General features: G+C 41.0%; 1 protein-coding gene across 5 annotated transcripts in view; it reads left to right on the top strand.

Annotated features, from left to right (window-relative positions):
- The window catches only part of LOC108230378 (rho GTPase-activating protein 21), a 78,400-nt gene that overhangs the window by 54,252 nt on the left and 11,970 nt on the right, over positions 1 to 12,178 (top strand). For 3 of the 5 annotated variants that reach the window (XM_017406477.3, XM_017406476.3, XM_017406474.3), the window contains 8 exons: positions 597 to 689; positions 1,478 to 1,556; positions 2,341 to 2,395; positions 4,989 to 5,012; positions 6,396 to 8,397; positions 11,143 to 11,289; positions 11,423 to 11,495; positions 11,886 to 11,922. In XM_017406477.3, the coding sequence (XP_017261966.1) occupies positions 597 to 689; positions 1,478 to 1,556; positions 2,341 to 2,395; positions 4,989 to 5,012; positions 6,396 to 8,397; positions 11,143 to 11,289; positions 11,423 to 11,495; positions 11,886 to 11,922 (2,510 nt within the window). Of the gene's footprint in view, positions 1 to 596; positions 690 to 1,477; positions 1,557 to 2,340; positions 2,396 to 4,988; positions 5,013 to 5,077; positions 5,662 to 6,395; positions 8,398 to 11,142; positions 11,290 to 11,422; positions 11,496 to 11,885; positions 11,923 to 12,178 lie in introns of those variants that run through there. The other 2 variants (XM_017406475.3, XM_017406478.3) reach the window with 2 other exon arrangements.

Here is a 12,178-nt window from a genome sequence, read left to right as displayed (position 1 = left end):
GCGATGATTTCTTCTTTTTTCCCGTTAGTAAAGGAAAAGATGAGAGACTGAGTTGTATTACTGAATCACTCCTAATATCTGGTTTCGTTAATGAATCAGTAGGGTTTTGTTTAACTGTGTGCGACTTTCTGTGACTGCTACAGCACCTGGGATTGTTGTAAAGTGAGTAAGTGTGCAAGCATTGGAGCCTGAAACGAAAGCCAGGAAATACACGGGTTATTAAAACTGATTATGTGCATGTGAGAATCGAGATTGTGATTTTCCGTTCGACTTTTTCCCCAGCCCGACCTCAAATTCATCAATAGTTGAATGTAAGCTGGCAGCAGTCAAGACTGTTGGGGGAAAACAATCTTCCTTCTACATGTAATAACCCAGTTATGAATCCTGGACTAACTTCAGTCTTAAACTTCAGCACTTTGCATAGAATGATTAACAAACCCGTGGTTTGAAATTGTGTTAAATGTAAAATCTTAGAAGAAAAGAGCAGAAGAACTACATCCTTTCTGCTGCAGTCTGGCCTACTTGTGGCTCCTCCTGTGCTGTTTTTGATCGCCTCGACCAATCCTCGCCGTCCTTGTGCTCTCTCTCGTTGCCAGGGAGACAGAGGAACCGTCTGGAGCCAATGGACACTATTTTCGTCAAGCAAGTGAAGGAGGGAGGCCCCGCCCGCGGAGCTGGACTCTGTACAGGTACACAAACACACCAAGGCAGACCTGTTAATGCCCACACCCAGTCTCAGCGGGGGGTAGATGGGCTGTTTGTCATAAGTGGCTGATCTTCTGATCAACTCTGTCCCACATCTGCTACCACGGAGGGTACCTGTCCACCACCGTACTGTCAGTAATTCCACTTCTGTGTAAACTGACAGGCAAAACAAATAAGAGTTACAAAATAACAGATGACTTGATTGTGGGAAAATGAACACACTGTTACTCCTGTCTTTCATAAGGCCTGTTTTCTTACTGTCCGACTTTCTTGTTTTTTTTTTTATCTTAATAATGCATGAATCATTGTAATATTGAGCAGCAGGAATAAAAATAGATTTCAAAATCTCCCTTCTGGTGAGACGATGAATCAGCACCTTAGTTTTCCTGATAGAAGGTGATGGTTGAAGCTTTGTCCTGGCAGGTTTGTGCTCTGTATTACAGTAAATCTTACAGTAAGTGGTGTGGATAAGCCCTCAGAGCTGTTTCCTTTTATCTATTCGCTCTTCTCTGTTCTCCTGGGAGCTGGGAGCGCAGTGCTCTTCCACACTTGTTCACCTCATCCCCTAAACTCATGTCGCCCCTCTTCCTGTAAGATGACCATCTTCAAAAAACCTGAATGGGCTCGGATTTTACTGTGCTGTCAAGTAAACACGTGTAGGAGTTTGTCTTTGAGTTGAGCAAAAGTAGTGTATGTTTATAGTGGAAAGAGCCACTCGAGTAGTTTTACTGGTTGGAGTTTGTAATTCTTTTATTTTTTTTAATCTGTCTAGGGGATCGGATTGTGAAAGTGAACGGAGAGAGCATCATCGGGAAGACTTACTCACAAGTCATAGCCTTGATCCAGAACAGGTAGGACAGCTCATTTTACAGAAAATATTCCACTTGTGAAAGACTATGGCTGACTTCACAGAGCGAATCTGTTTCTGCTTGTTTTTGGTCCAGCAGCAGAAGAAAGATGGGCCCAATATGCAGCATGTTTTAGTGTTCTCGAGCAAATATTTTCCTGTATTAAACCCAGGATTTTAATGCTTCTTCAAATTACTTCTATTAAAATCTTAATAAAACAGAAAGTTGCCATTTTTCCTCATATATTTGATTTGAAATATTTGGTATAAGTAATAACTGAAAAGGAGCTTATTTTCAGCCACAGTTACAAGGAGTCAGCAAAACAATGAACTTCACTTTAAACTGGAAAATTATATATTTACTTTTAAGGCTTCCTGCCACAAAAGCTGCACAGGATCAAGTTTGGTTACTGATTAATGTATATTTCTGTGGGCATGTGATGGATTTAGTGGCGATAAAAAACCCTCCAGGATCCCCCATCTTTTGCTTTTCCTCTGCTGATGTTTCTAAAAATGTATAAAATTTTGTCAATGAATATATATAAAGTACACGTCCTTCATGGTCAAGCCATCCGCATTTTCAGTGGCTTTCCAAACTGTAAAAATACCAGCATGAACATGAGCAAAGTGAGTTATTGCGTGATTTACTGGTGGAAATATGAGCTGGAACACAAGCTGTCAAATAAAAACGCTTTTGCTTTCATGGAGACCTAAAAAGTATTTTTATACAGTGAAATCTGTATTCTTTATGTGTTTTTTCTTTATCTGTCTCATTCTTACATCATCAGCGATGCCTCATTGGAACTCTGTGTGATGCCCAAAGATGAGGACATTTTGCAGCTGGTAAGCAGCATCCATCACTATACAGCATGTTTTAAGTTCTCAAAAGGCCGTTGTTTATTATTGTTTACAGAGAGGATTTACAGTTTTAATCTTAGTGCAAAGTTGTTTGGTTTGTTGGCACCTGCTGCCATGAAAGACAAGTGATAATGTAGTTGCCTGAGTCTGCGTGCGTGTGAAAGTAATCATTGGATCTGCAGCTACACCTGATTAACATTTGGATTCAACCCGATTTAAGATGGCTGCCGCAACTATATTGAAATAAAATTTGGTGTGTTAGTAGCTGAGAGTCATACCTATAACATACTCTGAGCACTGACAGATCATGCAACATTTGTTTAAAACCTATGTAAGGCAACTTTAATCTTTTTTATTAACTTTAGTTTCTTTTTGATGGAATTGTTTCTTCGTGTGACTGATTCAGAGCTGTGAATGCTCTTTTTTTCCCCAAGTAGTCTAAGTTGTTGCATTTAAATGTGGAGTTTTATCAAAGCTATAAACCTCACTATGGTAAAAATAAGTGTCAGTGTTGAGGGAAAAAAACACTTCCAGCAACTAACACAATAAATGAACAATTTAAAAAGTATATATCAGTTACCATTGTTTTAGCTTTCATGGTGTGAGGAGAACCATTTGTGACACAGCAACCCTGTGTGTAATAGTAGAATGTAAACTTTTACATATTTTTGACACTTTTAGGATGAACACTACACAGTTATCACTCAACAGACACACAACTGTTGGTTCATATAAAGTTTGTCAGTTGTCCTTGTAAAGACAAAGAAAACAAAATTGTTTTCTTAAAATGTGTCCTTACCAGTAAGCTTGTATATGAGTTTGCATGAATCATAATTAGCTCACATCATCGGATTTGGATCAAAAGCTCACTTTGTGGGCGATATTTCAAAACAGTGTTGTCATAGTGTGCAGTTTACAGGAATGAAAACGGCGGCGAGTATGAGAGCTAGTCTAGACTTTATGCCAGTCATTCTGGGTCCAGAGCCACACAGACAATAAAGTAGCACCAAGCCAATTCAAACCAGTTGCTGCTTGTATTTGAGAGGCATGAACTGAGTCAGATGAAATCAAGGAGCTAAATTCCTCACATAACTCGGCCACGGCACACCGAAACCCATAGACAGTTGCTATTGGCATATGAGATGAGTTTGAGCACTCACAAGGCTGATGGATTCAAACCAAGCACTTAGTTATTCAATCTAAAGTGATGGAATATGTTTGGCGGCTTTGAGACACTCTCAGCTCACTCACTACTAAAGGGAGCTGCAGTCAGCTGACTCCTCTCAGCACGTTGTTTACTGAACAGAAGCCAGTGCGGATCAAGCAGGCGTGCAGTTATGCTCAACAAAAAAGGGAACATACGATAAGCAGCATGTAAACGATGGGAGAGATGCTGGCGGCGATGAGGAAAGAGGGTGGTGTTGAGAGAGCTGCGACGTGAGCGAAGTGCTCGAGGAGCCAGAGGTATCAGAGTGAGCAGGTGAGAGCGACGGAACAAAGAAATGCAGAGAATTTGGAGCGATGAAGAGCCATCGGCTGTATGTGAATGTATGTTCTGACAGCAGTGTTGTTGGCAGTAAAAGGATGGGGTAATGGAGAAGAACAAGGACAGGGACACCTATCAGGCAACACTGACTGATCACTTTTATCTTTCTGACTCCTCATATTCTGTTTCCTTTTCTGCAACGATTTACTACATCGGGATATAGTTTTAGTAAAGATGCACTAGTTCCAGTCTTTTCATCCTGTTCTAATTTTGTAACATTCTGACCTGCCAGTATTCATTTTTAAATTTATAGGCAATTTGACAGTGTTCACAATAAAATAGTTAAAGTAAAATGCATTTATATTTTTTTCAAAATCAGCAGTTACAGAGCTTTCTTTGTTTGTTGTGTCTTTTCTCCATATTATATCTTCCAGATTATTGGGCAGATGTAATTGTATAAATAAAACCCAGCTGAAAAAGTACAACGTGTCTCCTTTATAAGACAGATTATATGTAGGTCTTTAACAACTGTGCTTTTTTTCTCTCATAAAACATAAAAGTGCACCATGTGACAAGAGAAGCAAATGTAAACCACAAACTGGTACCATAAAGCGCTACTTTTCCTTTTATGTTACAGAGCAGTAAAATGAGCATTTCACAAATATCCTAATTTCTATGAGCAGCCTCTTACATCTTTTTTTGCTTTTCTGATTTTATTTTTAAACACCTTGCAGATATTATAAATAGCTACCTTTAAGTCTTTCTTTCTCAGTAAACATTTCCACGTTGAATATGTCATATCACGAGCACAAAACTGACCACTTTACTGTGAAAAAGCAGCTGTTTTTAACTTTAGTGCATTCACGTGCAGAAAAAGAAATCAGATTTTTGAATGCTTTGTTGATAAGTTCACAGACTGGCCAGTCACAAGTCAAGCTGAAAAACCTTTCCCTCATTTTTAGCATTTATTGACATCTAAAGTTTCTGTCTTACTTGCATCTTTGCATCTCTTATCTCTTTATGCTCACCAGTTAACCTCTTTCTAACCCGTTCTTTTTCTCTGTCTGCCTTTATCTAACCTGTGGACTGCAGTTTTCCAGGGATATCACTGCTCTGGTAAGACAGGAAATCATCTTAACTAATAACTTTCCCACTGACTCACCTGTCCCATGACATGTCTCACCGCCTCCAGAGCTTTTGCTTTGAGAAGCTAGCAATCCCCAAATGAATTTCCCTTTTCTTTATATTTGTTTTTTGTTTTTTTTTGTTTTTTTCATTTTGGGCATTGAGATAATCTTCCAGGAGACCACAAGCACTTCTCTCTGTACTTTCCACAGTCGGGAAATTGGTTTCTATTTAACTGGAGGAGTTAAGATCCAGAGGATGGCAGTCAGCAGTGCTATGTCAACACAGCTGTAACTTGACACCCCAGGTAGAGCGCTGTTGATTAAAGTCCAGCACAGTAACTCCCTCCCTTTCATTTTCTCAAGAGTGTCTGTGCTGAAAGGATAAGGAAACAGTTTTAAGTATGCAGCCTGGGGATTTTTCAATAGGCGGAGGTACTTCGCTGGAGACTGAGCGGACTTTTTAACTAGCATTAGTTCCTCGTTTTTCTCTAAGTTTAAATCAAAGAAGTCACTTTAATCGGTGGCAGTCCAGTTGTGGAGCCATGCTGACAGAAGTGGTCTTAACTACCAAAAAGAGACAGAGGAGACCCCCTTTTACTTTCTCCTCCTGCCTCAGGGCACATTCTCCGGTACCAAAGGTGGGTACAATGCTGCCAAATTAATCCTGTCTGTCTTCATGGGTTTAATCAGTACTTTCCAACTTTGTTTTCCATCTTATTTCCCTCTCATGTTCTCCCTTCTCCCATGTATCTGCTGCCTTTCAGAGTTGTTAACGTTCTAAACATTTACATACCATCGCTTAGGGAAAGCCTATTGACAGAGCGGTGTTTGAGCTCCAGAAATATTTAAACTTTTAGTATGCTGTTCATGTACTGTTATTGACTGGCTGAATCTAGTTATCCACTGAGTGATGGCAGCAGCAGCGATTGTCCCACTGATAATCTCATCAACTCACACAAAGAGACTCCCGTCAAGTAATGACTATCAGGTTTTCTGCAGTTTTAGAACACAGGCAGCCGTCACATTGCAGTTCTGCAGATGAGATATTTTTAGAAGCACGGTGAAGCTGTGAGGGCAGGGGAAAATGGGTCTGGCATTAAATTTGTCAGACTTGAGCTCTATAATCTGAAATATAAAATGACAGGTTAGCAGTTGAAAACTCCTTGTATTGTTGGCTTTTTTTGGACGTAGATTCACTACAGTTGTTTTTTCTGTCGGGATCTAATCAGTAGCGCTCTGCTCTTTGCATATCTCTAACAGAGGATTAATATTGTCTCTGGTTAGGTTTTATCTCTTTGGGTTTATGTAATCCAGTTTAACCCTTAAACATCTCAGAACATAAAGTGACATCATTTTCTCTGATCTCTTTTAGGCATATTCTCAAGATGCATACCTCAAAGGAAATGAGGCATACAGCGGAAATGCCCAGAACATCCCTGAGCCTCCTCCCATATGCTACCCTCGGATAGAGCTCAAGGCTGCAGGCATGGCCCAGTCGTTGGAGCCTGCCACAGTCAGCGATACCCCCAAAGGGCTGGTGCAGGGACCAGGAAGACGAGGAGCTGCTGCAGAGAACAGCTATCGGGTGGAAATCCCTGTTCCTCCGTCTCCTCCTTCTCAGCAAACATCAAAGACTAAGGCAGTGGTGTGTGTTAGTAATGAGAATGTTACAACTCTGGGTATACCCCCTGATTCAGTGGACAGGGGAACTTGGGTGGCTCGGGCTGGACCCAGCCATAGGACAGAAGAAAACCGGTACAGTTCTTCAGCAGATTGTGGCTCCAATAGACCCAGACCCATTATTCCTTCAGTCCCTGCGGGTGCACAGGTACAGTACCCCTCTTCCCTTCTTACAGAAACCCCAAATTACTCCCCTTCATCGACTTCCAGACTTGGTACGGTCTATTCTGAGACCTTATCTCCACCTGTACGAGCATCTCTTACTGCTGCATCAGCGGACACATTCTCCACAGCTATCTCACCCTCTACCAACCACTACTCACCATCTCCTACTGCCCCCTCCACGTCTCCACACCAGAACATTGACTGGAGAAACTACACCACCTATAAAGACTACATTGATGCCAAGAGGCTACATACGTATGGCTGCCGCACCATCCAGGAGCGTTTGGATAGTTTCCGAGCAGCTGCCAATTCTAACTCTGCCTACACCCAGCAAAGTACTCCTTTATCATGTAACAGTCAAAAAGCGGGCTCTCAGGTCAGACAGAGAAGTGCATCTAATGAACGTGGGGTGGATACAGGAAGTCAGGGTACTACAGTGACAACTCCATTACGCAGTGTGTCCCAGGAGAGGCTAGGAGGTGCAACAGAGAGGCCTGCTAGGAACTGGCCTCGTAGTGCTTCTCAGGATACTCTGCCATTCGCCAATACTGTCAGAGTCATTAAACCTCGAGCACGATCTTGTGACTACCTGGGCCAGCAGTTCGGAGATCAAGGTGGGGTTGTGTCTAGAGACAGGGCAGTGGTGGAGGACAGGCTGCACCTCGGCGATAAAGAGGGAAAACAAGCAAAAAGTCAGGAAGCAAGCCAGAAAACTTTACCTCATCTGAACAGGAGTCTCACTGGACAGGAGGAGGAAGTCCAACAAGGTGGACTATCAAACTCACCTGGAGCTACTCCTGATTTTACAAAGGGTACGACAGATTCTGCACTTCCTTCACGGACAGACGGTCTCATAATGAGACCCTCTCGTCTGCCTGTCAAACACTCCATCTCCGACCTTTCTCCTGCCTTATCCTCCATTAAAACCACAGACCCTTTTAAAGACCAAAGACCTATCGTCATGGGGAACCACCATGGCTTCTCGTCCCCTCTGAACCTGCAGCTCAGGGGCAGGGCTGACAGTCTAAAAATGGACAGCAAGTTAGAGTCCGGGTTAGCAGCCAGATCCTCATCTTGCTCTGGTGCCACCTCAAAACTGCCCATGCAAAGACAACTTCAAAGTGGAGTTGTCACCATTTCCTCATGTTCATCCTCTTCTACTGGAGCCATGACCCAAAAGCCAAATGTCAAAGAATACTCTAGTTCTACCAGCGCTCTTGAGAGGACTAATGGTGGTCTTTTAGAAGGAGTTGAGGGACCTGATGCAACAGTTGTGGTCCTAAGAACGAACAAAACCTCTGGACAAGCCCACGTCCGACCTCCGTCCTACGTATTAGCGGTTAACGACAACCAGGGTAAGGTGGCGCGTAAGTCACCACCCCTGGTGAAGGCAGGCTCCGCAGATGGCGCCATGTGTTGGACGCCTAACGAGAGCTGCAGGGAGATGCGCCTCAGGAGGCTCGGAGACACTCGACAGAAGTCTGGTTCCAACAACCTGGATGACTCTCTGGATTCAATTCCCTTCATAGGTAAGACTGCACACATCTGCACCGTGTCACTGTGAAAATATTTGCAATAATATAAGAATTTTCTCACACATGGTCGGGACTTTCAGCCTGTTCAAGTCCAGGAAAAATATTTTTGAAGCATAAAGCATAAGAAATTGGCATGAATGCATCTTAACCATGTAATTGAGTCATGGTAGGCAAATTCCGTTGGAAACGTCTTTAAACTACTCAATCAATGTGATTAAAAGTGTACCAAATTAAAAAGCTGCTTCAGTTTTGAATTCTGATGATACGTAATCATGTGTGTGATTATGTGCCAGCATACTGGCAGTGTAACCATGACATATACAAACCATGCTTTGGCTTCTGAGCAGGGCAGCGCAGAACACATTTTCATTGGGTACACCCACCACGAGCTGCCCTTCAAGTCAGTACACATCTCCACACATTATGTTAGACATCTCATATTTCCCTCTGTGGTGCACAGATAGAAACCCAAGAACTCTGTCCTAATGGAGTGTGACATAGCAGAGAAAGAAAAGCGTTCCTGCAGGAATCTGCTTCAGTTAGATTACATAGCACAGATCCAAACAATAAATGGAACAACTGCTGATCATTCTTTGCCAGCCAAACATTCGGTGCTGGGAACAGATCGCAACTGGTGCTGCTTAGTGTTACACGCAAAATGTCACGTTCCTTCCTGTTTTTTTGCTTGTTACATTACATCAGAAGCTGAATGTGTTGTAAATCAGCTAATGAGTCACAAACAAGCACAGTTATTACATGTTAAGGGAAAAGCTGAGTAATAGAAACTTGTTTAGTTGGGTTTTTTTTTTCACATTTTTGGTGACATTAGAGGCTGACAAGTTCAAACTCAACGCTGCCTCCTCAGTTGTGTCTTCATCAGTGACTCATTAACGTTCGCTGAAAGCAGCTCTTATATATTTTTCCCAGACATTACAGGGCTGTAATCAGCTCTTTCATCGGCATTTCTTCACCCCATCCGTACAGGCATGCCTCTTCATCTAGATTAGATTCAAATCTATGCATTTCACTTTCTTCTGTCTGAAGTTTGTTTCTTAACATCTAGGAAATCAATAAAGACTTTGTTCTTTTTTTTATTTTGGTACTGTCTTGTGACTCATTTCTTTATATCTGCGAAATCTGCTTTTTATGTCTTGCTGGAAATTTAGATAAGAAAACTGATGACATTGTTGTGTCTTTTTCCACTTCTTTGCTCATCTTTTCTTTTTTTTTTTTTTTTACAGCTAACAGTGAGTTACATTTTGTGAGATTAGTTTATGCTGTTAAGATCTGAATAGGTATCCCAACCATACCAGAGTGTCAAATATACAAAACTATGAAATCATTTTTCTTTTGCTCTTTAAAATAATGCTGAGGGATTAAACATACCTGTTCACTTTCTCTGCCTCTCTGCTTCACCACATCCTGTTGATATAATTCCTTTTTTAATGCATCCTCATTTGTTTTTAGGGCTTGCCATCCTGCTGATAATTACTATCAGTTTTATTACATAGACTCATCCAGAATGATGTAATGTTTGCTGACTGCATATGTAAAAAGGAAGCTGTCTGGCAGCTTATCAGGAGAAGCACTGCAAGCTGACCGTATTTCTATCTGCATGATTTCATTTCTGCCATCTATCCCCTTATCGCTGCATTTTATTGCTGTCTGCTGAAATTTTTATTCAAGTTGAGACAGCAGCCATAAGTTCAACCAGTTTTTTGTATTTTTCCAGAGTCCAGTAAACTCTTTTGTTAAACGGCACCTCTTGTAGAGGAGCCACAAATTTGACTAAACTGATATTCTTTATTCTTTATATGCCACAATGTGCAAAAACTTGAATAAATATCATCAGCTCAGATATCAAAAGGTTGTAATAAAGGAACGGAAGAAGAAAAAAGTCCAAACTCAAACAAACTAAAAACTGGGACATTGTTAAAGCTAAATGATCACCTTTCAGCTGAGTTTTCTTCAGTTTAGAGAACATTTGTTGGACAACTCACTACAGATCCCAGAAGATGGTCCACAGACTGATCACCACACATAATAAAGCCTGAGTTGGCTGACAGCTGAAGAATTTACTTCTCTTTTCTCTTGACTGTCTGGCTGACATCAGACTCCATGTTAACGTTTTGTATTAATATTAAAAAGTGGTAAAATAGAGCAGAAGCAGATAAAACAGAACTGCATGATGTGACTGGTTCTTATAACCGAAGGAATGTGGAGGAAAAAGAGTTTACAATAACTTCCATATCCTTTAGTTTGTTTTTATTGTTTCATAGCTTAATAGAGCCCTGTTTTTTAAATAAGGCTTCCAATTGCATTTTATCTACCTTATGTCAAACTCATGGTGTTTTACATCAGATTGTATTTAAAACTCTTAATGAATAACAAACTTTTAAAGGCGCCTGTATGGGTTATAAAGAGATGAATCATGCTAATCCTTTGAGAGAAATTTTGGCTCTTGTCTAAAAATGGTTTCTTTCTTTCAAACAAATGTGTTTCTTGCTTTTAGTTGGTCCTAAATATGTGGTTAATGACTGTTAAACAGCTAGAGAAGCTGCACGCTTCAGGCATGCTGCTGTTTCGATACACAAGACGTCCTTCTGTCTCTTTAATTACCACTCGTGGCTCGCGCTACGAGCCCCGTGAAACTGATTCCTGCTGAGCTCTGACTGCACACTTACTCTTCAGGGAATAAAACTAAAGATCTGTGCTTTTTTTTAACATCTCTCCCCTCAGACGAACCGTCCAGTCCCAGCATCGAGCAGGACAGCACTCACATTCCTGCCTCTGTTGTGATATCTGCAGCACCCCTCATCACCACCATCCCACCCAGCCCGACGTCTGCATCCCATCACTTTCTACGCCAGCTGTCACATGACCAAGGTATGCTTTTTTTTTTTGTAATTATTCCTCTCAAACTCAACCGTCAAGTTCAACACAGTAGTTTATGAACAGTTTTATGTAGTTTGTGTGACCTAGTTTTAAATAAAAGTCTGTTTCAAAATTCTTGGATCAGAATCTGGTACCAAAACGGAGCGGTCCAAGTCGTATGATGAAGGTATCGATATTTACCAGGAGGAAGGCAGAGGGTAAGCTGCACACTGAACAGTCTTTGTACATTAGAAAGTAAAAAAATCTAATTAAAAAAAAAGAGAGAGATGTAAAGAAACTATTAATAAAGTGCATTTCTTTAGTTTTTGTCCACAATTTTTATATGAAAAACAAATATAGCCTCTACACTTTTTCTTGACATTGTTTAGTTAGTATATTATCATTTTCTCAACCGAACGTCTGTCAGTGTCAACAATACCCTGAGGTTGCTAGATGTTTAAATTTTGAATATGTTAAAGCTGGATGTATCACGTGTGGTGATGGAAAATAAGCTGGCTCAAAACCCCTAAAAAAAATCATTTACAAAGCAGCACTCCTCGTGATGCATTCAGCTCTCGTAACATTACTTTTTTTCCCCTTTTATTTAGGAGGTCCTTGTTACCCGGCCTGAAAGGTTTGAGGAAGGTAAGTTATCCAGCACAAGCTCAGCTGTTCACACCTGTCTCCTGCTTCGAACTTTATCAGCCTGTTTAAAGTCCCGCCATGAAATTTGAATATATTATGGCAAACGGGAGACAGCTGTGTAACCATCACCAAGCTTTCCTGGTAAATAGTTTTCCAGACATAATGTAGGAGTTTATATCACTGATTTTAAACTCACAAAATTCTCCTGCTTCGTACCAGATATGGTCATCAAAACCTTTGTTCTTACGTTCCTTTA

This window comes from Kryptolebias marmoratus, linkage group LG21, assembly GCF_001649575.2.
Source record: "Kryptolebias marmoratus isolate JLee-2015 linkage group LG21, ASM164957v2, whole genome shotgun sequence".
Taxonomy (NCBI): domain Eukaryota; kingdom Metazoa; phylum Chordata; class Actinopteri; order Cyprinodontiformes; family Rivulidae; genus Kryptolebias; species Kryptolebias marmoratus.
Note: the sequence above shows the minus strand (reverse complement) of the source record. Positions and strands in the feature narration are given on the sequence as shown.